At 36.1% G+C, this 25,912-nt stretch overlaps 2 protein-coding genes and 1 pseudogene across 2 annotated transcripts; 1 reads left to right on the top strand and 2 right to left on the bottom strand.

Annotated features, from left to right (window-relative positions):
• LOC119797037 lies at positions 1-2,731 on the bottom strand (annotated as a pseudogene).
• Positions 2,732-5,699: 2,968 nt separating this feature from the next.
• On the top strand, positions 5,700-12,732 carry smndc1 (survival motor neuron domain containing 1). Its single transcript, XM_038305891.1, has 6 exons — positions 5,700-5,860; positions 6,204-6,330; positions 7,943-8,085; positions 8,556-8,717; positions 11,885-12,038; positions 12,125-12,732. The coding sequence occupies exons 2-6, from the start codon at positions 6,211-6,213 to the stop codon at positions 12,260-12,262; spliced, it is 717 nt and encodes a 238-aa protein (XP_038161819.1). The 5' UTR covers positions 5,700-5,860; positions 6,204-6,210; the 3' UTR covers positions 12,263-12,732.
• Positions 12,733-14,324: 1,592 nt separating this feature from the next.
• Positions 14,325-25,242, bottom strand: LOC119797034 (max-interacting protein 1-like). Its single transcript, XM_038305890.1, has 6 exons — positions 24,850-25,242; positions 22,496-22,598; positions 22,295-22,324; positions 21,149-21,263; positions 16,187-16,358; positions 14,325-16,108 (listed from the first exon to the last, which is right to left on the bottom strand). The coding sequence occupies exons 1-6, from the start codon at positions 25,082-25,084 to the stop codon at positions 15,945-15,947; spliced, it is 819 nt and encodes a 272-aa protein (XP_038161818.1). The 5' UTR covers positions 25,085-25,242; the 3' UTR covers positions 14,325-15,944.
• Between the last annotated feature and the right edge of the window lie 670 nt (positions 25,243-25,912).

The raw sequence follows: 25,912 nt of genomic DNA, 5'->3' as shown, positions 1-25,912 counted from the left end.
TTTTGTAGTTTTTTATTTTTTTAAATAAGGGAGAAATCACCAGCTGTTGCTTTAATAAATACAACATGGTGCTGTGCCAGGCCAAGGAAAAACAAACTTGGCTGGGCCAGCAGGGGGCCCACAAGTGCACTTTTCACACAGAACACCAATTGCAAAGCTTTAAGCTTATTGCTCCATTTATTACAGTTGACCTAAGCATAAACTATATGGGAAGTTTTACAAATAATAAATAGATTTTAAGTAAAAGATTCAATTTAGATGGGTATATAACAACTCTTAATTTTTAATATAACTTTTAATATTAGGTGACTTCTGAAGCCAATTTGTTGAAAAAAAATACTTTATGTATTGGAACCAGCTAAAAGTGAGGCATATATAAAGGCCCAACACACTATTTCATTTTTTTCTTTTTTTCTTTTAGGGATGGCAATACTTTTGAAACCTTCTGCATTTCCAGCTTCTTGTTTATTAATGTGAAGCTAATAATGTCAGGCTCAACCAGAATTCATCCTTGCATTTAATCATGTTAATAGTTGGCTTGCAAATAAACTGTGAAAGTAAGGGTCAGTCTATTACATGCAAACCTTCTAGGATGGACAATTTAAAAAATACTGGGGTTGTTGCAGATAGGAAGGCTTAACTAAAAATGGCTCCCCAAATAAAAAAGGAGTAGATACGTATAGAATCTCAGACCAGTTCTAACAGAGATTACACGACAGGCTGGCTTTGCTTATTTCATGCATCACATTGCCGTTTAATTTTCATTCCTGAATGACTGCTGCAGTAAGGATGTTAATCTGTTTGTAGAAATAAATAATGTCTCTTACTATGCTCATTTATAAACTTTGACATTTCAAGAGGTTTATACTATTGTAACATATTTCACAGTTAATGCATTGTTCCAGAATACAGCTGTGCCTGTTTAAATTTGCACTTTGAACCTTTACAACATTATTTCAATACAAAATATTTTGTTGAAATAATACGGCTAACTTTTAAAATCTCCCATTTCATAAATATAGTCATCCTTATTGTCACATATACTATATCAGAATCCTAATGTGCCACAATTTATGACAGGTTGAAAAACATGAACAATGCACATGTTAAGAAAGTTACTAACCTCCTCTTATCCGTTTGCAAAGAATTTTTTTAAATGAGTCCCTAAATTCTTTATTGAATACAGTATAAATAACAGGATTTAGAAAGCTGTTGCAGTAACCGAGCCAAAAGACGGTTTTAAACAGCGCCTCTGGGATGCAACATGTATCACAAACTGCTGCGAGTGTATAGGTGAAAAAAAAGGGGAACCAGCAGAGAACAAACACTCCGATGACCACAGCCAGGAGGAAGGTGAATCGTCTCTCTCTGTACTGCCTTTGTTTACCTTTTTTAGGTTTTACACAGTCTGGATCTTCCACCTTGGAAAGTGTTTCCTTAGATTTCACCTGGGTCATGTTGGATGTTATCCCACTTCTCTTATTTCTTAATAAACATAAGTTGGTTTCATTCCCACTAGAGGAGGAAGGATCTTCCTCTTCATCAAAGCCACAGATCTCATCTTCATTCCTTTCTTTTTCCTCTTTTTCTTGAGGGTCAGCTCCACATTTTGTTTTCTCCAAGTTTCCGTTCTTTTTCTGGAGGCCTCCTGGTAAGGCTCTTGTTTTTGACAGATTCTTGACAATCTGGTAGATCCGGATGTATACCATAATCATGATGAAACAGGGAGCAAAGAAGGATGCAGTGCTTGAAAATATGATATACCATTTCGCCTGATTGAGCTGGCACACTGGTTTGTCCTTTTCTCCCTCCTTCATTGTTACAACCGAAGGGATTGAGATTAAGGTTGCAAGAACCCAAATCAAACAGATGATGCATTTAATCCTGTACAAACTTCGTTTCATGTTATATTCGATTGGTCTAGCCACAGACCAGTATCGGTCCAAGCTAATGACACAGAGGTGAACTATAGACGATGTGCAAAAGAGAACATCCAAAGCCAGGTGGATTACACACCACACCTGACCAAAGTACCAGTAGCCCATTAGTTCATTGGCTAAGGAGAAGGGCACTGCTAAAGTGAAAACCAGGATGTCTGCACATGCCAGAGAGACCAAAAACAAGTTATGGGGTGCCTTAAGTGCTCGAGATGTGACCACGGCAATTACTACCATGATGTTGCAAAACCAGGTTAGTAAAATGAGCATGCCCACTAGGATGGTGAGAAGCACCAAGGTCTGCACTGCGTAAGGTTGTGTGACCGGCTCATTCATGTTGGTGAGATTGAGACAACCCATCAGGATGAACCTTAGTGTCCAAAATAATATTCAGAACTGTTGTGAGCAGAAAGGGAACTGTGCACCCCAAATAGTCATTAAGCGTTTATCTTCATTATGCTGAGACGCTGCAGAAGTCAATGTTTTTTGTCTTCCTATAGGATAAAAAGCAAAGAATAAATAAATAAAAACACAATTTTAATGTTCTTTTTTGTTGAAAGAAAAGCATCTATTAAAAGTTTTCATTTTTTAACATAATTTTTTTAATACTAATTGTTGGTAATAAAAATAAGAAATATTCATCCACCTACCTTTGTAATAAAAGTGTATATTTCAATCCCCTGAAAGCCATGTAATGAAACTCCTTTAAATTTCCTTCAAGTTCTGGTTCAGGACAGGACTTTGCAGCTTTTAAAGCTCAGGCGGTCCTTTAAGCTGTTGCAATGGAGCTGAAAACCTGCGATGCAGCCTCTACATCAGTTAGAGTAGGAGTGGGTGGAGTTCAGTGGCTGGAGCCCTAAAAAGGGATTTTGTTCTGCCTTCAGACACCTAAATCAGTGATTGATTTTAAGCATAATTATATTGTTGATTTAGAAACAATTTATGTACACTATGGAACTGCAATGCTGTATGGGTATATTCTGCATTGTTTTATGCTTCTGTGTAATGAACATATCAAATATATATTTGACAAAAAAACTAACTGGACATAATTGCTACCTTTGGAGAGAAGATGGGGCTTATTAAGATTTTCAACAATAGAAATGAAGTCATATTTTTTTTAATATGCTGTACATATGGAATTTGGATTACTGTTTTTTAGGATGTTTATTATTTTTGTGCTTCCCATCTGTCTCTACAAATTTTCTAAAAGTCCTTAGATTATACATAGGTTTGCTTCTTTTTATCTGCCCATTGTTTTACATAATAGGTGATTATTTTCATTCATTTGGTCATTTGCAACACCTCTATGTCACATTCCAGTCTGATGTGTGAAATTTAGGGTGAGTGAAGCTCTTGTTGCCACAGCCTTGCTGCATTACAGTGCCTTGCAATGGTATGCACACTCTTTGAAATATTTTCTAATTTTGTCACTACACAGTCATAAAACTCCATTGTGTCTAATTGGGATTTTATGTAATAGTGCAACACAAAGTTCATATTTGTGACGAGGAGGAAAATGAAACATGGTTGCTCCATTTTGTTAAAAAAAAAAAAAAAAAAACATCTGAAGTGTGGTGCACCTTTATATTAAATGTGCATACCCCCCTTCAATACTTTGTCCAATCAGCTATTTCTGCAGTTACAGCTGCAGGTCTTTTATTGTATATTCCTGATAGCTTCTCTCATTTGCAAACAAACATTTTGACACATTCTTTACAAGCTCAGTCAGATTTGAGGAAAAAGTGACTGTGGACAGCAACTTAAGTCTTATATTTCAAAAAATGAAGTGAAGCTAACTCCTACCACCCAGAAATGAAAGCCATCTTAAACAAAGCTCCGACAACAATGCAGACTAGTTCCACTAACAGCTTATAAAAGCACTTCATTACCCAAGAAATTTCATGAGACACTTTGGCTGATCAACAAACCAATTGCAGTTACAAAAATGGGTGAGTGAATATAATACATAAACAAGAAAGTGAAAACTGTAAGCATGGTTTTATCAAAGGTCAGGCTTTATATACTGTAAATATGGGCCCAATGCCACCCCCTTGCCTTTGATGCAGCTTATTACAGCATGTGTTCCTAAGTAATTAAATAATCTTACAAATCTTTGTAATCATACAAAGCTGTATATTGATTATTTATTCTTTTCAGATGCACAGTATTTTTATTGTAAAAACACTGTACTGTACACTATTTTATTTGTTATTTTCTTAACTCTGTGGCTTATTCTGTTATTTCTATACACTTTTTGTAAGGTCCACATTTGTGTGACCACTTTTGCTATAATATTTTTACTGCTCTGTCACCATAATTTCCCTGTTGTGGGACAGTATAGGCATTTTCTAATGTATTCTAAATCACTGTTGTGTCCAGCTGCTCATGAGGTCAGCAGCAATCCTTTATCCATCTTTCACATTTTTAAAAACTAATTTTTAATTGTTAAGTAAAGGGGGCACCTTTCCGGTAGGGACAAATTGGGACAAATCACAAATGAGATTTAGCCAGTAGTTGACAAAGCCAACTAGAATCATTAAAGGTGAATAACATGAAGTGGAGAACTCTGATTAAGCCATTCTAATATATAAATACACTTTAATCTAAGCTGCTTTATAGTAATCGTTGCAGTAATGCTTAATGTATTTGTCCTCTATGCGGGTCAACCTGTACCCCTATCTAAAGCCTTGCAGCCTCAAAGAGGTTTTCTAAATGGAGTGTCACTGTTAGCTATGATCCACTTTCCTGTCTCCGCTGAATGACAACCTCTCCAGCATAATGCTACCACATTTTCCCTTTTCTTCACTATTATTACATTTTATTTTATTTTTGGTCTATCGCATACAATCAAATACAAGAAAATTATCTTAATGGTTTTCTTTTGGGAATGAGATCAAATGGGGTGGGTCACTTTGCAAGATATTGTGATTCAGTTCACAGGCATAACTTTCTAAAGGACTGGTGTGGATATGTCCCCACCAATAATTTCAATAGACTTTGGCTCTCAGCAATAAGTGGGACAAATTTCTAAATTTGATTTTGCTGCTTTTGAAGGAGGATACTCACTAATGTAGCTGAAAGGTAAAACATCCAATCAATCAATCAATCCACATTTTTCTGGATGGATGGATGGATGGATGGATGGATGGATGGATGGATGGATGGATGGATGGATGGATGGATGGATGGATGGATGGATGGATGGATGGATGGATGGATGGATGGATGGATGGATGAAACGGAAATTGTGTGCATACTAGGGAGGCATGATATATTGCTGTTGGCATCAGAATCGTCTGTTATTCATTGTTTTTTTATACACATTAATGTCCAACTACCCATAGATATATCAGTGTATTTTTGTGTGTTCTCAACAATAGGAAAGCATTCAATAAATATATGTTTGAGCTCAATCTTTGGAAAATACGAACTCTATTGAAAGTTGAAAGCTATTGTAGGTCTATTAGCCACCACTCTTAGAGTGTCCCCACCAACTTTCATTACAAAGTTACACCCTTGATTCAGTTACATTTGTAGAGTAAATGTGAAATTCTTTAATTTTGACTACTTTAGTACAAAAAAAAAGAAGCAAAATATATCCGCCGTGTTGTTTAAGAACTTTTAGTAAAATTTAGAATATGTGTTAGGGTGTGCATCGTGTCTTATTTTTATATGTGCAGTGAGAAATTAATGGAAACGTTTTAGTTCAAACTCAAAGAGAGAATATAGATATAGTGATCAGCCATAGGGGGCGCTAGTGAGCCTCTACAGCAGTGTAATATAGCTGGGGTTTCCGGTGAGCTACTCACACACAAGGGAAGAAGAGCCCATTTTAAGATTAGTTAACGATTTTGTTAGACATAATCGACTTTGAATATTATTTATTGTTATATTGACAAGGCAAGAGTTTCGAAACAAAGGTAATACCACATATAATACCATCTTTGTTCTTTCTACTCTGGGTTTTAGCTATTGCTAGCCACCTTATGCTAACGTCCGTTGGACGAAAGGGCCTTGCTAGCAGTGTTAGCGCTAATGCTAAGGTTCATGTTTTAGTCACATTCTCATGTAACTTAAACCTTCTCGGGTTACGTGGGACAGTGTAAAGTGGTCTTCTGAGTGATTTAAATGTTTATATATATATATATATATATATATATATATATATATATATATATATATATATATATATGTATTCCGAAATCCACTGGCTATTCGTAGGATGCTGGGTGACTTCGCTTTCTGTTGTTCTGTTTATTTTAGCGCACAGATGTCTGAAGAACTGGCGAAACAGCTGAGCAGCTACAAAGCACAGCTACAGCAAGTAGAAGTTGCTTTATCAACCGATCCAGATAATGAAGACCTCCAAAAACTTCAGAAGGACTTGCAGGTTTGTTGTGTTCACCTTTCACTCTACTTGATTCATGCAAACATTTTATTTCTACTTCACTGCAATTTAGTTGATGACAGATTGGAATATGGCATCGGTTTAAGAGCATTTTTGGAGGAAATGTTACCATAATATAGTATGGAGTTTGATTCAAATGTGTTACAATTCAGGATAACAATTGTGAAAACAACATTTCTGTGAAATCTATCTATCCATTAACTCAATAATCAGTCGACCCATCCCATTTCCCCATTTTTTTCCATATTTCTCGTGTTTTAATTTTATATTTACGCTCATATTTACACTCTTTCCTTTCCATTAATTCTCAAATTTCTCGTGTATTTCATGCTTTTGTTGTACATTTTATAGGAAACAACTTTTGAAAAATTTTAAGAAAGATCCACAGTACAATATAAGTAAATAGTGATGTTTTGATGTTAAATAGATATTGGAAATATCTGATATCAACCATTGTAGCCTGAATCTTAAAAAACATGTAAAATACCTTTGATAGAAGCTCTCTGCTTAGCATTTAGCATTTCTATCTGGCCAGCAGCAGCTAAGTGTAAAACTTTATGTACAAATGTCCTTTAATGGATCGTTTTTTTTCTTATTCAACTGTTGCTTATTCTTTATGTGACTCTAAGGCTTGATCAAGCCTTTTCTATCATTCCATACAACAAAGTAATTGATAAACGTATGCATGATTTCTGCCAATATTTATACTCAAAGCTGCAATAATGGATATGCATTGAAAATGGAAAAGTTCTATCAGGATTCCCATTTAATAATAACATGGACTACTTTGGATAAATAAATTGATCCTCGGCTAAATACAGTTAAAGTCTTTCTGATCTTGATGATAGGCAAGCATAGTCTGATAACAAGTAACATCTGGCTCCATCTACTGCTTTAGTCTTAGATCTATTTCCCTAATAACTTTATTAGAATGAGATAATGCACAGTTCAAGCAATTATCCTCCATTAAAAAAACAGAAATCATCAAGTATATTACTGGGGTTGGGAGCCCAAATACAAATATGTTTACGTGTTATGTCATTCATATTTTTTTCCCCAGGTTTGAAAAATAAGCAAGGTTTGCTCCTAAAGTTATATGAGCCATATAATGTTGTAGCTTCCAAGTTAAACAAAAATGGACAGTTCAGAAAAGCCGAATGAAACAAGTGAAAAGTCTGTCAAGTTTATCTGGATATAAAAAAAAATTACAAAACATGTAGACAGGGGCCTGTTTAATGATCTTATGGAATTTTGAGTGAAAATGCTAGTTTTAATTTACTACAATATTTACAAAAAATAAATTAACAGAAAATTATAACATCTAATTGGGTTTACCTCTGTGCGTTCTGCTGTTCACATAGTTTAACTCTAGTTCTCAGCTTTAGTTGTGGCTTTTTTATGAACCGGTTTAGCCTTTATTCACCAATTTTGTGTATTGTTACTAGATTTAAAATGCCAGTTGCATAAAATATTACTAATATAAGCTTACATTAGCTCTTTAATTAGTTTAAAATTCATGAAAGGGATTTATTTGAACATAAAAATGAAAACATCTGCCTTGTAAATATTGCTGTTTTTTGTTATTCCCTTGCAGGAAGTCATTGATTTGACCAAAGATCTCCTGAGTGCGCAGCTCATTGATGGGGCTTCCAGCACCAGTGGTTCAGCGTCTGTACCAGTGAAGAAAAGCTGGAAAGTGGGTGACAGATGTATGGCAGTATGGAGTCAGGATAGCCAGTGAGTTTCAACATCCTCTAAAAATAAACATTTAGATGTACGTGTAATGCTTGCCATCAAACTGAAAAACACTTTTTTAGTTGGTTTAAAGTATGTTTAAAGTGTGAGTGTTTGGGTGTTAAAAGCATAAGGGTGTGGAAATTTCAACAACCTTATGCCAGAGTATTCTTGCTGTACTATTACTATATCATGATTTTCAAATGCATTGTGTTTATAATCTATACATGTCTGCAAGTCTTTCTACATAGCTTGATACAATCCATTGCTAAAGTATAGAATGTTTTTTTTTAAATGCATTTTATTAGCAGACATTTGGGAGATGATTCAGTTGCTCATTTTGATTAGAAATGAAAATGTATGTGGAATTTATAAGAAGTAGGTTATATGGTAAATTGTTGAACTTTGCCTGTTGAGTAGACCTTGAGTTTTTGGCTCATACTCACCTGCTTACAGACGTGATCTTTTGACAGGGTGTATGAAGCTGAGATTGAGGAGATAGACCGAGAAAATGGCACTGCTGCCGTTACGTTCATTGAATATGGGAACGCTGAAGTGATTCCCCTGCAGAACCTCAAAGTAGTGGAAGAAGGGAAGCGATCTGAGGAGGACGGAGGGGGAAAATCAAAGTCAAGGTAATAAAAATCTTATTATATCATTCACTTAATGTTCTGCTTCCCCCTAAAAGTCAGGCTTGATTTTTGTTCTTTTTTTGTGTGTGTGTGTCTCTTTCTGCCTCTTAATACGGACCTTGCTTTTCTGTAATTTTGTTTAAAGAAACCTATCAGCCTCTCGCTGAGCTGCAAATGTGTTTAGGGGATGCAATGTGACTGAATGAATACAATCCACTCATATGATGGTTTTATTCTGGGAAATTTCAGTGTAAATATTGAAATAAAAGGTTAAAAATTATCTAGCCTTCACAAGGAAAAATATACTTTTTACAACAAATTACTTGAGTGGACCCAGTTCATTTTGTGTTGCACATTACAAACAATACTTGAATGAAGTCCTTTCCGAAGTATACAATCCCCAGTATATTTCTCACTATTTACGTCAACTATGAAATATAAGTTGATATAAGGATTTACAGGGGGAGCTAAGGCTTGGCGATATGAAGAAAATCTATTATTTGGGGCTATTATTGCGATACTTGATATATATCACGGTTTAAATTACCTTCAAAAACAATAGATTGCATAAAATTGTACTGATATACTCATTCAAACCTTTGGTTTAAAATTTAAAATATTTTATTTTAACCAGCTCAAAGCTTTTCACTAATAATACTGCCACATTATGTCTTTTGATGTCAGTATTATACCTTTAACAAGATCCCAGCAACCAAACAGGAAATGAAACAAAAACAAACAATATTAAATCAAATGTAAATTTATGGCGTCACATTTATTTCACAATTCCCACGAGCAAGATAAACACACATGGATGTATGTTAAACTACTTCTGCGCATGGTTTGTCTACCACTGCACAATAGAATCACACATGCGTGAGAAACTGCCACTCTGAGAGGAAAAAAAAAGCTCTCCGCACGTGCCAGCTCCTCCTCGTACGTGTGCTTGGGATCTCGCCGCGGGCACAGTTTTCTATCCAGCGGCCGAAAGCTTGAGGTCGGCTACGTTATATATAAATAAAGGATAAATAAATAAAATAAATACGTTCTCGAAAGCGTCTCTGCCCTCGGACTGATTTTCTCCTCATGCAAAGGAAAATGTGTTTTGAAAGGTTGGGTGGAGACAAACCTTTTCTTTGAGCCTCCTCCTGATTGTGCCTTGCAGACACGATCACACAGTAAGTAGTGTCAGGAAGCCTTTGACTGACAGCTCGTCATCCATAAGCACAGACGACGGCTGGAGGCGGGACAGTGGCGGAGGCTTCTCCAAAGTTTGTGGTAGATGGGGTAAGTGGCAAGTGTCAATCAAAGGCTTCCTGACACTACTTCCCGCGTTATTGTGTCTGCAAGATCCAATCCGGAAGAAATCCAAACCACTGCCAGATATTGCTCAGCTCAAACACCTGATGTCACCATATTTAATTTGCCGGTTGCTGTAGTGTGCGTGCAGAAAATAAACCGGTTTTGGGAAGGGTTTATGATGCATTCAAAGTGTGTGGGAAAAATAAAACTCTCAGTGAAATAGATGTAGATGGCTTAATGTCGTCATGAATTTATACTCCATGGTTGCGATAGTCAAATTAACTATTGTGCGTTGGAAAACTCAAGATACATCGAGTTTATTCAACATATTGCCCACCCTTAGGGGGAACATCAAAATACTCTGCTCAGCTGCATCTAAAATCCAAGGATACCTGATGGGTTTGAACAAATATTCAGAAAAGGTCTGTTCATCTCTGATGCTCTGGGTGGAGTACAGGGGCACCAAGGATCAGACCAATATTGTTGCTGTCTGTACCATTGAGCCTCCAAAAAGGCAATAAACCTTTGAACCAGAGCCATCTGTTTAGTTTGTCTGCTTGCTTGACTTCTCTTGACATCTTATGAAAAAGAGGAAAAAGGCAGTTCCATTGTTTTCTCTGATCAATGTAGGAAAATACCCAATTAAAAACTAAGTAAAGGGTATTGCATTTAGAGGGTTTTGATTAAAAGGTTTCCTCTCCTGGGCAACAGTGCAGCTGTTTCATCAAAATCAGTTTCTTTTATCCAGTCCTTTGTGAAAAAGCTTTGCTTCTGTTTGCTTTACATTTTTCTGACAAAAGAAATGTTTAAAGATACCATTTTGAAACTTTCTTCATGAATGGCACTTATATCAGTCCCCAGTTTACCATCTGATGGCAATTTTCAACCCATTAAATGGCAGTTTTAGCTATTTACCTCTGAGCTAGGTAGAAATATTGTCAGTTTTTTTCATTTCATTTTGAGTCTTTTGTCCCCTTGGTCTTTATTATGGCTAACACTTTGAAAATGTGAATGTGTATTAGGTTAAAAAGTGATCCGATTAAATGAACAAATTAGCTTCGATGAATCTTTTTAACATATTCTTTTGGTGCACTGCCCAGATGAGGGCGCTGCTGTTCATTCTTCTTAAGAAGCATGCAACGTAATGAGGCCTGCTAAAGCAGTAACACAAACTGGGGGGTGGGGGCTTCATGTAGAGGACTTTGATTGTGATTTTAAAAGATGTAATAGCAATAAATGCAGTACATTTCAAGAGAAGCCTTTCATTTGGCTGTTTTAACATTTCCTGGAAAGCAATCATATCCACCTGCTTTGAAGAATTAACAGTAAAGGGTTGCTCCCACTGCTGGTTATTGGAACATATTTCCAAGTACAAGGAAGATGGAAAAGAAGTTGCAAGTTTTTTATTTTTTTATTGGCTAGGTTAAAATGATTGCATGTTAATATGGAGAGGATAAGGATTATGGTCCAGGTTACTTTCCTGCTCTAAATCTGCACTGTTCACTACTTAAATGAATTTAGACCCTTTTCTTTTATGAATTGAGGATAACAACTGTTAAAATAAACTACATTCATTTTAATGGTTGTGACTGAAGACACTTGACGTACAACATAAAACGCACAGAAAGGTTGACTTTCAATAAATGTTTACTTTGATAGAAGCATTTAAAGACTGTTCTGAAATTCAATTTCCAACACCAACAATGTCCATTAGGATATTTTTCTTTACAGTTTATAATTGGAATATAACATTGCAGTTCACCATATGTTGTGTTTACATTATCATTTTGTCTCAGTGAATTAAAAAATAGGGATATCTGATCTTTTTATTTGACCAGTTTTTGTTCTCTTTCATCCTGTGTCTCCAGAAAAGAGCAAATAGCAGAGCAGCGAGAGTATAAGAAGAAAAAAGCCCAGAAAAAGGTGCAGAGGATGAAGGAGTTGGAGCAAGAGAGGGAGGACCAGAAATCTAAGTGGCAACAGTTCAACAACAAAGCTTATTCAAAGAACAAGAAAGGACAGGTAACAGTATGAGTTTTATTATTAATATTTTGTTGTGATTTATGCAGTAGTTGCTCAGTTGTGTGTTTTGTTGTATTTCCTTTCAGGTGAAGAGGAGCATATTTGCATCCCCAGAGAGCGTAAATGGAAAGGTGGGAGTGGGAACATGTGGTATTGCAGACAAACCTATGACCCAGTATAATGACACGTCCAAATACAACGTCAGACATCTGATGCCTCAATGACCTAACATGCTCTGTACATAATTATCCACTGTGTACTAGTTGGATCAGTGCTTTTTGTTGTGTTTCTACATGATTAAAGTCCCTCAAGTAATGAAAGCTTTTAAAGGAACTGGTTGGACACCAGGATTTGAAATGTCGCTGTAGTTCTCTTGTATATTATAGAACCTCAACTAAAAAGAATTAGATATTTTTTCCCATTACTGTTGTTTAAAAACATTATGAACTATGGAAAAGCTGTGGAGTTTGTACTTATTTTAAGATGAAGCAAAACCTCCTCTAAGATGTTTATAAACTTAGGCCATTTGATTTGGAGCGCACATTTGATGCTGCATTGTTAAATTCTCATCAATAATGGCAAGGAGATCTGATTCATTATGTTAAGGCTTTGGAATTCCTGGACATTTTAATTTCTGTATATATATAAAAATGGTAAAATAAACGTTGTTTTGTTTTCAGTTTTTAGGAAAAAACTGCTTTCTTTTTAATGTCTCATTGTTTTCTTATTGTGGTACCTGTAGATGGCAGCAAAGACTTAACAGCCAGTAAAATAAGCAGAACAATACAGCAAAAACTGATAAATACAGAAATTTAAACTGCTTAAAGGTACAGGAACATCTTAGTTACTCCAAGGCATCCTTCATAGTTATTTCAGCTTATTTATTTGAAAATGTGAAACAAAACTGGAACAAAAGGTGATATACTTCAAAACGTTCATGTTGATCAAGAATTAAAGCTAATGATGAATACCTTAGGGGTAAAATTACTTTGGAAGAAGTGAAAGTCACTGATAAAAGTACTTGAGTTAAATGTCCCTGAGAAAACTAGGAAGTGGTCTGTAGGAATGCATAAAATATGTCCACTATGTCTTAAAGAGGAAAAACTAACAAATTAAGTGGATTCTTTCAAAATACAGATGTAAAGCAAATTTCACTACACTTTAACACCAATGGTTTAGTGCTAACTTGAGTTTAGAATAACAGTAGTATTAATAACTTTTTCATCCCTCTAGAGAAATACATTAAATGAACATGTTTTTAAAAGGGCATTCTCAAATAAAAATAAATCAAACCTGGTGCATTAATCCCACTGAGAAGTTAGAAGTGTGGACCAGGAAATTATTTTGTTCACATGCCTATTCGGGATCAAAAAAACTTTCATTATAAATCCGGGCCATATAATTATAGCGAGTAGCAATATCTCAGATTTTTAAGTCAAGAAGTAGTTTACTTTTCTATGGGAAAAAAAAGTCTTTATTAAAAAAGAAAAAAAATTTAAAGTATAAAATGATTTAAGTACTGTAATGAATTACATGTACTTAGTTACTATACACCACTGCTGTACAGCTTATGTAGAAGAAGGACGTTGTTTTCTCTATGAATCACTCTTAAATGCCCCGCGTCATGCAGACGATCAGCCCATCTCTACTTAGATGTCTTTCATTACTTTATCTTATTAGTTCAGGAAGGATGCATTCAATGTTTTTTTTTGTTTTTCTTGTCAGGAGAGGCTCTATACTTGGAATGTGAAAACGGGCTAATGCCCTGTGTGTGTGTGTGTATATATATATATATATATATATATATATATATATATATATACATATATATATATATATATATACATGAGTATGTGTGGTGGCTCTTGAAGCTCTGATTCCAGCTGCAGTCCACTTCTTATCTCATCAGAACCCTTGAATAGCCTTTGCTTCATAATCCTCTCAAAGCTGCAGTTGTTACTTGTGCTTCATTGTCACCCAGACTTCTCCTTCCTCTGAACCCTCCAATAATATACTTTGATGTTCCAATAAACAGCAAAATTCTATGAAAAAACCATCAGAATTCTTATGATAGATGGAAATGGATCAGAGGAACATGTAGGCCATTCCTGTAATTAGTCGTTTTTATTTTGTGCTTGATTTTTAGCTTATAATAAAATGAACAGAAGTTAATGCTTGAAATGTTTATTTTTTTTGGATTACTTATTAAGCTTTAATTGCACAATATATAGTAGTGCACTTTGATGTAGACCCTTGATTAGAAGCTTAAAGAACACATCAGCATGATTTTGTGTTTAAAGTTTTTATTAAGATTCTAGGAAGTCTCCAGGAGCTGATACAAATTCTTAGTAAGGGACCAGCAGCACATATTTTGCAAAAAAGTCATCTTGGACGGCTGAGTAAGCATAAGAAAAACATTCTGGGTTGTGCCTCAACATAATTGACATTTTCTTAAAGTAGTGCATTTTTGTGGTTTCCCAAACGTGATGGGCAGGGGAAGGCTCTCCAACAAAGCATCGGACGATCCCCTTGTTAAGACACAAATTGGTGGTGATTTACTTGGGGCTTTGTCCAGAAGAATGCAGATAAATGTTCATTTTTAAATATCGTTTTTTTTTTACCCTTTCAAACAAATAAGCAGTGCGATTCTGTATTAAATATATTTAGAATTTTAGTGTAAAGCTTTCAAATTTTCCTTTGCTACAGTACAAAACAAGATACAGTATTGAACGCTGAAGTATAAACCAATATTCTGTAGATTGCTGTTCATGCTACCAACATAATTATTGATATTATTAGACTCGTCAATCCAAAATACATTACAATATTTGAAAGGCTACATTCAAGACACATGCACCATAGCGTTTCAAGTCAATTACAATCATTTTACTGCTGATTCTACTACCAAAGCAGGTGTAAATCCTTGTATTTGGAGTTGAAGGGGAAAAATGAACAAGATCCAGCCAACATCACACACATGATCAGACTTGATATTATTGCTTGAGCTTTGTGCTTGGACAAGTGCTAGATTAGCTTATTACTGACTAAACTTATGAAATTTGTACTCGGTGTGAAAGCATTTAACGAAGCACTGAGTAATGGGTTAAACTCACAGCACATCAAATGCTTCTGTAGGGGATTTTCTGCCAATTAAGTGTGGCAGACATTTTAAAAGCAGTGATGAAAAGAATGCAGGTCAAGCAAAACTTAAGTACAATTAAATATATCAAAAATAAATAGAATCATGCAAAATATATTAGATTAAAAATAGTGGACTACATGCCACCTGTTATTGATTGGACTGTCTTATACGAGAGGGACACCACATGAAATCAGTGTCTGATTTGTGGGTCCTAAAGCAGACGTAGCAGACTTTAGGAGCATATTTTGGAATGCAAATTATACTTTAGCCCTTGCCGACTTGTATGTTGACAAGAAGTGCTGCTTGTATGAGTTATCCAGTAAAAAAAAAGGGCTTTCTCACAAGGCATATGGCGCAGATGTTTCCAATTGTGAAATCCTTGCTGGTTGTGTGTGCAAATAAAGGGGGTTTGCTGGTTTTCTAAGGATCAGCGTGATTAAAGCAGAGTCGCCCCTTCAGTGTTTGACACTGATTAAATAACCGGTCCTCCACAGGATCAGGAATATTTCATTTGAACACAAAGTAGAGAGAACTGTGGTTTGATATTTGTTAAATATTACCAAAGATTTATGGTGGTAATGTGCCGGAGAGTGGGAGAAGGCTGGACTGAACTGAACGTAAGGCTGGTTCTGGGGTTATGCTTTTTTCATGTGGGAGGCTGGTTCTTTTGAAGACTGTTTAGGGAGAATGGAGCTGTAGGCTGGTACTTTGAAGGGAGAAAGCCATAAAAGATTGCAGCTTCAGTATCGGTATAGGCTGGTTGTTTAAGCAGAGAATGCCAGTTTTAGACTGCAGGTAGAGTAGCCCTCATCGCTGGCCGAGCTCTGCCGGCTGCTGTGGTCGTCTAGGTCGCTCGCACCACTGGTGCTAACACTGTCCATTTCTCCATGGGAGAACTCAGTGCTTTCAACGTCCACTTCAATTTCCTCTGCATGCAGAACAAAGAAGTTAGTATTACACGATCAGTTATTAGAAAGTAAGTACAGAGTTGTATTAGAAGACTGACCTCTGTCCGACTCTGAGCGATCAGAGTCCATGCGGGAGCCAAGGCTGTCTGTGCGGACCCTCTCCCATTCCCCATGAGACTGCAGCAGAGCCAGCTGCCTCTGCAGGTGTCTCTGCTCTCTTTCTAAGGTCTCCAGTTGGTGCTGACTCCTTCGATCCGCCTCTTCAAGTTTCTAAAGAGAAATAAAAACATGTTTCAATGAAATCTCTTGTAGCTTATAAAAAATGTAATTATAATGTTTACACATTGATTCCAGATCATTTGTTTATGCAAACCACACTGTAGTGACTCATTTAGGCTTTTCTAGATATTTTCATGTAGTTAAAGAGAAACTACATGGAATATTTAGAAGCGTCATGCAGCTACTACCATGTTTTAATGCAAACTCTCAGCATGCAGCTGTTTTCCAACAAATATTTTCCAGACTGCTGATGATTGTAGCCAAACATCTGGTGCCTATGATGTTTACTGTGTCTTGCAAACACTCCCAGCCCCCCCAAAATGCATATTTTTACTCTTACTAAGAAACATCAGTTCATTTTTGGCTTATTCATTCATCCAGGTCCTGGAAACTAGGCCTCACCACCACATGATGCAGCCACCACTGTGTTTTATTGTGGGAGTAGTGCGCACAGAGGGAGGTGTTTTCCAGCTTACTTTTTATTTTGCAAATATTTAACTTGAATTTTGATCTAATTTGATTGGTATTACGTTGTATGAAGACTTTTGCAAGGGAGAAGGGTATCAAAAAGTTGGGGTATGTCTTTAAAGTTGGCGTAAGGACCCAACAGGAGTCTGCTAATCAACTGTTTTGGGTCTTGAGATACTCTTTAATCATGGTAAAGCATATTTAGGCTTTAAGTGGTTCACTTGTTAATGGTTAATACATTGTGAAATATAAATGATAGTGGAAGTAGCAAGTAGGTTTAATGGAGGAAAACGTGATTGTAAAAGGAATAAGAATTGAACAGAGCACTAGAAGCAACTAATCAAAAGAGGACAGAAGGAAGGCAGCTCATTGAAAGCGAAGATTCATCAACAACTTATGTTTAACATAAAACCATTATTCAGATCTGCAAACTCTATTCAAAACAAAGAAATCCACCGGTTTGTTTAGTCATTAGAAGATTGCCTTCTTTCACTTTATGTGACAGGATTGTAGGGGAACAGTTGATCAATACAAACCTACTTTTTGTCTTATTATCATTACAAATTGTTAAGCCTCATTTAGCCCTCAGCATGATGCAGCTACTGTCATGTTAGAATGTTGCAGCTTTATGCACAGAATTATTATATCATTTCTGACAGCAATTATGTTAGAAATTATAACCACACTTAAAAAGGAATCCCAGTGAAGTGAATAGTTTATAGATGCATCACATCAAACTATGGAAAAGCTCAGGGGATTTTAGCAAATCACTGGGCTAACTCCTTTTCTAAAGGGATTAATAATCCCAATACATAGCCAAGAGAAAAGCACCAACATACGTAAGGTTGATAGGTTCCTCCTATAATTTAAAATCTGTATTTTTAATATTGCTAGTTTGGTTGCAGCTGAAAAGCTGGTGACTAAATGAAGTTAATAATAACAAGTGTTCATTAAATAAATAGCTAATCCTTTCAGTTGTTAAAAAAAAAAAGTCTTGATTATTTTTTTATGCTGAACAATATTTTCTTTTCACAGAAAAAATACATAGACAATTATGATATGATCCTATAAATCCAGATTGATTTAAAGTTTAAAATGGGCAAAAACCTTCAAAAAGTTGTGTTCCTTTACATATTCTGCATATAAAAAAAGGCAAATATCTGAATCTATAAAGACCTTTTAATTTGTGGCAGATTGTTAAATTTCATTGGGAGATAAACTCTCAAACTTAGAGTTGCTTGGGTCTAAGAACTGTAATGCATAAGGCTTGTATGTTAAGGTAAAAGAGATTAAATCATTTGTTTTTAGGGAGCTCCCATTGCATGAGAAAACGTCTTTCTCCTAACCAGTTCATAGTTTTGGTTTGCTTTGTTTTTTTATGCCCCGGGGGCTTTTAGGCCCTGTGCCAGCTGCACTTGGTCTACCCTTTAAATACACATCCTATTGTTCCAAAAATAAAAGTACAGTAAGCTTTAAAAGCCCTCCTTTCCAGGACTTCACATGCACATGTCCGGAGTCAACAGCTGACATCACAGCTTTTTACTTATTACATGTCCAGGTGAAAGACTTATCGGCTGTTGCCAGGTTAGCTTTTTATGAGGCATCCCTGAGGCACCAACCATAACCTCCACTAGAAATGATTTGACTAACATAAGCTGTGTTAAACAGACAGTGTGTGTAGTAGTGGTGGGGCGCAATGAAAATTTTCAATCGAGTTAATTACAGGGTCTGTAATGAATTAATTGCATTTTAATAGAATACCATATATCAACAAAATAAAGCAACCCTTCAATTAAAAAACATTTTTCTCCTCAATTATTGAATAAAAAAAAAATCATATGAGCAAAGCAACACACATATTTCTTGTATTTAATTGATTATTTAGGTTCTCTAACCGTTAGATTGGTTAAAAGTCTAAATCATTTAGTTTTATTTTAAAAACCCTTATATTTTATGCAACTTCTTAAACTCCTCAATAGAAGAGTGAACTGTCCATGACCATCATTTGTAGCACAATTCCTTCAACTAATATGGGAAAAAAAAGAATATATATATATAAAGCAAAAAAGAATACAATAATGCCTGTAAGAGAAAAACATAGAAAGAACTATGATAGTTGAGCTCTGTATAAGGCATTGTTTAACCATTGCCCTTCATCATTTAGCATTTAGTGCAATTAGTTCAAAAAGGCCTGCCTTTCATTGGCAGGTAGGTGTCGATTATTAACATACAGTTAAACAAATTGTAAGCACCTAAATAGACAGGTTTTAAACGAGGGGCACGAGTTTAAAGGAATAGTACACCCAAAACATGATTAGCCTTCATTTTCTACTCACCCCCATGCTGAACAACACTCTGGAGTACTTTTTTGATATCTCAAATGCATCTGGAGATCTGGGAGGCTTCTTGCTGTCTGCTGACATTCAAATAATGGAGGTTTATGGCGCCCGAGACAGAAAGGTCCACAAAAGTCCACAAAAACGTGTCAATATTCCTCCATACTGCTCGTCCAATGTAATCCAAGTGTCCTGAGTGGGTAGCATCCAGAATTTACTCGAAACGAAGTCATTTAGAATGTTTTTAGAGCATAAACAGTAGTGTATAGGATTTCCTAATAGCGCCCCCATGCGCGCTCACGATTCTACGGAAGCCGGCAGACCAAGCCAGATGAAAGTGCGCATTCAGCGTCTGCTCTGCCGATAATACAAGCGTAGAAGAAGAAATGTGCCGTTTACCTGTGCAAAGAAAGAAACAATGAAAGAAAAATGTCTGAGGACTTCAGTGTTGAGGAAGAGCATGAGTTCTTTGCCGAGCTGAATGCGCTGGTTTGGTCTGCCGGCTTCCGTAGAATCGTGAGCGCGCATGGGGGCGCTATTAGGAAATCCTATACACTACTGTTTATGCTCTAAAAACATTCTAAATGACTTCGTTTCGAGTAAATTATGGACGCTACCCACTCAGGACACTTGGATTACATTGGACGAGCAGTATGGAGGAATATTGACACGTTTTTGTGGACTTTTATGGACCTTTCTGTCTCGGGCACCATAGACCTCCGTTATTTGAATGTCAGCAGACAGCAAGAAGCCTCCCAGATCTCCAGATGCATTTGAGATATCAAAAAAGTACTCCAGAGTTTTGTTCAGCATGGGGGGTGAGTAGAAAATGAAGGCTAATCATGTTTTGGGTGTACTATTCCTTTAAACGCTGCACATTGAGCCATGGTTTTTAAGCTTTTTGGGGCAACTACTCTTATACTTCTTGTGCATTAGATTTATGGGGGAACAAGGAACAGAGTACAAGGGGTTCCAGCTAAGGATTTGACTTTGTATATAAAAAAAATATATTAAAAAATGCAAATAATTTAGTAATTTTTTTTAAGCAGTAAAATGTTTTTCATTTATTAATCGAAATTTACAAAATATATATGATCCCACTGTCTCAGTCACTGTCCAATTAGCCAACCCAGCTTTACCAACTGGAGCAGGTGTGCAGATTTTAAGACCAGTGTTAGATGTTGGAGCTAAAAGATTTTATGATATATTTCAAGTGGTAGGTCAGAAATAAATCCAGTTTAAAATACAGCCTTAAATGTTGCCTGATTGGAGGATGGACTTAATTTGTGTGTATTTACATGTCAGAGAAAATTGTTGAACGAACAACATCATGAAGACCAAGAAATCCAGGAGGAAGCGGTGCAAGACCCCAAAGCTTTTTTTTTGTTCTTTTTTTCGCACATATGAAACAGGCCTTGGTGTTCATAATGATGATAAGTGAACACTGACTTTAAGGGATAGGTTAGCTACTGTTCCATGCTTTTCCATTTGTGGAGGGTTGTTTCCCAAAGCCCGAGAAGTTATTTTACTTTATGTGTCATCTGTTTTGCTTAGTTTGACCGTGATCTGTTGCTTCTGAGATCTTGTGGTTTCATGTTGATTTTAAAAGTCTTTTGGGATCAGGAAATATGACTACTACACCTAAACTCAAATGACTAAAAAGATGTGGTTAGTCACTTTGAGAAGAAAGTATGCTTTACATAGCATTAGGTTGAGAGAGATTTTGGAGAGATTTTGGTGAAAAGAATAATTTTTAAACCAGAATTTTGTGTTTACTCGGGCTATCTTTGCTTGTTAGTAAAATGTGCTATAAAGTCTCAGTATAATAATTTTCCTTTATAGAACTGACAGTAAGATATAAAAGAAAAAGATTAATTTGTGACAAAATTTGAATTAAAACAAAGTAGCTCTCCCAAAGAGGGAAACCTCAGCAGCTCCCACTCCCACAGCAGCTCAGTAGCTCTCACACTACGACACCTTGATGTGTGCTTTGGCCTTGTTGAGCAGTCCCAGTGTGGTGTGCCGGCTGCAGTCTGGTCCCAGAGGGATGAGTGACTTCAACCTTTCCAAACACAGGCGGAGATGTGCTCGCCTGTGGGAGGAGACATCGTTCAGGTAATTTCTCTGCAGGGACTGAACAGAACGAGCACGTCACATTCTCCACTCCTAACTACAGCAAAAATTGCTATAAACATTTTTGCATCATGTGTGATTATTTGTTGTGCCGATGAAGGAAAAAATGACATGGATTGAGATTTGAAAGTTGCTGAGTTCATCTATTATTCTGTTTGTGAGCCACAGAGGCCTCTGCAGTCGGACTGAGCACAATAACTGACAAAGGACTCTCAGTATGCCTGCATATAATGGAGTAAAATGTAGGTCAAATCATGATGTCATATCTGCATTAGCCTCCATTTTGTGAATTAGAATCATCTTATCTGAACTCCTCTTCTTTAGGTATATAATCCACTTTGAAAGAGCTGTTTTCATGGATGTATAGGTAGTGATTTACATTTAGAATTAATATATGTACTATTATTTACTTCAATTGTTTAAGACAGAAACTGCATAATTGGGAGCCAAAGGAAAATGGCAGTCAGCTTTCATAGCTTGAATCTTTCAGGAAAGAGCTCTGTTGTCTAGAAACAGATGCTTCCCGTGTGCTGACTGGGGAACTGAATACACGTCCTCGAGGAACACTGTTGCTATACTGTGGCTATGTTCGATTTGCCTTGCAAAACGTTCACTGATGTCCGGTACCATGTCGAAATGAAAAAGTTGTTGATTATGAAAGTTCCCTAAAGGTGCCGTGATGATAAGCTAATTTACAGTGCCTACAGAACATCTTATTTTTGAATGTTATGGTTAATGTATTTAGCATTTACCTCAGATATGCAAATGTAGCTGAGTGGAGGAAAGCTGTGGGTTTGTGCACCATGGGGTTCATTATGAAAGTTGGAGGTGGTAACATCAACTATTAGTTTGCTTTATGCCTCTTTGCTCATCAGCATCGTTAAGCATGCACTGCATTGCAACTGTGTTGACTGGGATTGTCTCTAAGAAAATTGCCATGCAAAACTCAAACATGCAACGAAAGGACCATTTTGGTCTTCCCTCTCTCACCTGTTCTTTTCCAGCTCATTGTGTGCTGATCTGTTAAAAAATAATAAAAACATTTAATATCAACTATTTCATCAGTAAAACAGCCTGATCCACAACGCCAAACCTAACATGCTAAAGCTATTGCTGTTTTTCATTAAGAGGTAGAAATATGAAATGAAGACTATGGTAATTGGGATGTTGCAACAAGTGCTATTAACCTACCTGTTGTGCATATTGTCCACTTTTCTGCTCTTGAACTTGCGATGTTTCTGTTGATGTGCAATCTGCGTTTCAGGGTATGCTGAAGCATAACCATGCTCACATTCTAATGGAGAGAAAAAATAGATGCAGGGAATAAGTATTCAGTGACATAAGAATAGCTGGATTTACTTGACAAAAAATTAATGTTCTTTGGGACTTTCCAAATAAAAATACTAGCTACTTCTTCAAATTTTTTTAGATAAACCATATTTAGTAATTGTCGATTACAAATATAACATTGGGAAAGATGTTTGCAATACTAAAGAATGACAAAACATAAAAAATATGTATTTTTTTGTGGTTTTTAGAAAAATTCTGCGTTCATCACTTATGGTTAAAAGGAGAATGGTAGCTATCAACAGAATGCTTTCTATCTATAGATGACAACCACACTGAAAAAAAAATACTTTACGATCAACTTAAAAAAATTGTGCAATTTCTTACACTTAATTGTATTACTTTTTCTCAAGTTACATTCATCAGATGTTTGAAAGTTAACATTATAATTTATTAGAAAAGAAAGAAACTGCATGCAAACAGAGTAAAACTATAAATTAACACAGATCATAAATAATTTTCATGCTTTGTTAAAATTTCATTGTTTTATTTGGAAAAACAATGTTTTTTATGATTAAATATAAGTATACATTTACTTTGGAATAAAGTAGTGACAAAAAATGAATATTGTATTTATTTCAAAGAGTAAATACATAACTTTGGTCCAACTATATCTTTTGACCACAGACACAGAAATCATGATTCATGATAATGTAGAGCTGGAGCTTTAGTTTTTAAAACTGTAAAAATCAATAGTTGCATCCTGTTGTTGTTGTTGTTTTTTTTTTAACAAGCTAAAGAACCTGTAATGCCTTGGAGTTCTTAAAATATCCTCCACATGATATCTGAGACATTTCACTCAATGACTACAATGCAGGCCCATCATAAACATTTCTATTCAGAAACTGCATAGACTGCATTAGTTATAATGGGAATGGTGTTTCAGTTCTTGACACACCTATTTTGAATTAGTCAGGTAATGAGGTCACATTCATGTGATTTACAGCATGTGAAATTCATGTTGATGTTAAGTCAACAAGAACAGGCAGTTTTTGAAATGATGTTACCTTTTTTTTTTTTTTTTTTTTGCTGCAGATGCATCCTTTGCCACAAGTTTTTGACATGAAAACCAAAGATTTGCAACGTAATTCTATTAGATATTTTGATATCTTTAACTAAAAAAAGGAAACAGAATTATTTGTCTTCTTGCATGTTTTTATGCATTTCTACATACTCATAAAATAAGCCTAAGTAAAATAAACTAAAACTAAACTAAACAATTTTTTTAGACAGTTACTCAAATTACATTTAAAATAATTGATATCACACTATTACTAAAGTGGTAGTTAGTTATAGCCCAAATGGATCAAAAAGTTCCACCTTTTACCAGCAGCTGTGCCTAATAAGTGGTCAGTGAGAGTATATATAATTAACTGTTTACAATAGGCTAGAATTAACTGAGAAAAACTTGTAAAGCTGTTTCTCTATCAGAGTGTTTTGTTATATCCTACTTCCCTTTAACAGTAGCTACTGTATTGGTTTTCCTACAGTTCCCATGAAGCATCTCTCTCAGTAACATGAGACGTCATAAATAAAGACTGTCTCTGATTGGTTATCTGCAAAGAAGCAGGGGCTGGGAACATGGTTTTAGACCAATAGAAACTTAACAATTTGTTCCATGTGCAAACCATGTGAACAACACATACAAGGAAGCAGCAGCTCCCACAGAACAGTATAACAAGGCTGGGGATTTTTACATTTGATAGGAAATAGAAAAAATTAATTAGTATCAATATGGTGAGGATTGCAGTAAATGCATTTCTCAGTAAATGCAATGCATCAGCCGAATGATCATAAATAAATAAAAATGTCTACAGGGAAAATGCCAGACTGATATAGGCAATCTAAATGTGTGTTCTGCCTCTGGAGGCTCTTTAACATCGTGCAAATGGCTTTGAAAAATGTGCATCTCATGGCTGCAAAAATAATCAGTTTAAACATCAGCGGGATAGCCGCATCTAATGCATCAATACTTCCCCAGACTCCAACATGAGCTGAATATACCAACTTATCTCCAAAACGCTGCCGTTTTTTAAATGTGTCAGGCTTAAAAGAGCAGAGTAGAATAAAGAGCAGCAGGTGAAACATCGCAGGCGCAGCTCGGGCCAGCAGTGCGTCTGTCCGCTGCGCGTCTTTTGTCGCCCTCGCTCTCTATTGTTGTCTGCTCGGCGCATTAAATGTCCCGTCTATTTACTTACTTCCGTTGCTCTTCTCGGCGCTTTCAATGTAACTAGCCGCCTCCAGCAGCACTTGCACGTTCCGCATAAAAGTGCCGAGCTGGTCCATTGCGGAATATTTGGAGTAGAAAGCGTCGCTGAAGGAAGAGTCGGACATCTCTCCCAATCTCTCCTGCTGCTCCTTGGACGCGTCAGACTTCGACAGGACCTCTTCGCTTCTAAGCTCGCTGCTGTGCTGCCGAATGTACTTTACCATTTTTTCCCCCTTTTCTTTCTTTTTACTTATGGCTTTATTATTATTATTATTGTGCGCAAAAATGTGTTCCCCTTGTGTGATTGAGTGCGCGCTCGGAGCGGATGAATGAAATGAACTAGGCTGGATGGAATTGCAGTCCTTAGCCTTAGCCACTTGCCCTACTTGGTGGATAATCCCTCCCACTAACGCATGCACATTGCATTCATTGTCAACTGTTCCATAATAAATCCTCATTATCAATACTGCAGGAGAGCGGTAAATGAAACCACTTAGAGAGCTTCAACTTACGGGAAAAAACATTTTATTTCCCCAGAAAAGAAAATTAGTCTCACCTTTTATTTTGTGCGCACTGATTGGTTGATATTTGGGGAAAACAATGTGGTGCTACTGTACTTGTTCAGCTTATATTGCAGCCATAACAAATACTGTTATCTATTTGTTTTAAATCATGAAAAATGTCAAATTTTAGATCCGGTTTTTCATATATGTATTTTTATTTGTACCACAGTTGGCCTATTTTTATTTAATCAACAGAACCAGTGTAAATAAGTCAGTTATTCAGTGTAACTTGCACACCAACACCCCCCCCCCCCTTTTTTTTTTTTGTAATATTCACACATTTACCACAAACTGAAAAACCATGGCTTTCTGATAGCCTTTTTAAAACACTTTGGTATCTTTGATCAACTCTATAACTACTTTATTGGTACCGGTATGTCTAGAGCTGATGCATTCCGTTTAACTACATAATGTTTCAACTTGTATATTTACAGTTATCAGTTTCCAAGAAATCAATGTCTTTGCCCCTGAAGCATTAATAAACCATCG

This window comes from Cyprinodon tularosa, unplaced genomic scaffold, assembly GCF_016077235.1.
Source record: "Cyprinodon tularosa strain WSP-4 unplaced genomic scaffold, ASM1607723v1 ctg569, whole genome shotgun sequence".
NCBI classification, from domain to species: Eukaryota; Metazoa; Chordata; class Actinopteri; order Cyprinodontiformes; family Cyprinodontidae; genus Cyprinodon; species Cyprinodon tularosa.
This window is presented reverse-complemented; position numbering and strand designations above follow the sequence as displayed.

Excerpts from the sequence above, each read along its gene's own strand:
- smndc1 (XM_038305891.1), top strand. The coding sequence starts at position 6,211 with ATGTCTGAAGAACTGGCGAAACAGCTGAGCAGCTACAAAGCACAGCTA. Across the intron at positions 8,086-8,555 it reads GTATGGAGTCAGGATAGCCA|GGTGTATGAAGCTGAGATTG; the intron begins GTGAGTTTCAAC and ends ATCTTTTGACAG. Across the intron at positions 8,718-11,884 it reads GGGGGAAAATCAAAGTCAAG|AAAAGAGCAAATAGCAGAGC; the intron begins GTAATAAAAATC and ends CTGTGTCTCCAG.
- LOC119797034 (XM_038305890.1), bottom strand. The coding sequence starts at position 25,084 with ATGGTAAAGTACATTCGGCAGCACAGCAGCGAGCTTAGAAGCGAAGAG. Across the intron at positions 22,325-22,495 it reads GTGGACAATATGCACAACAG|ATCAGCACACAATGAGCTGG; the intron begins GTAGGTTAATAG and ends ATTTTTTAACAG. Across the intron at positions 21,264-22,294 it reads AATGAGCTGGAAAAGAACAG|GCGAGCACATCTCCGCCTGT; the intron begins GTGAGAGAGGGA and ends CTCCTCCCACAG.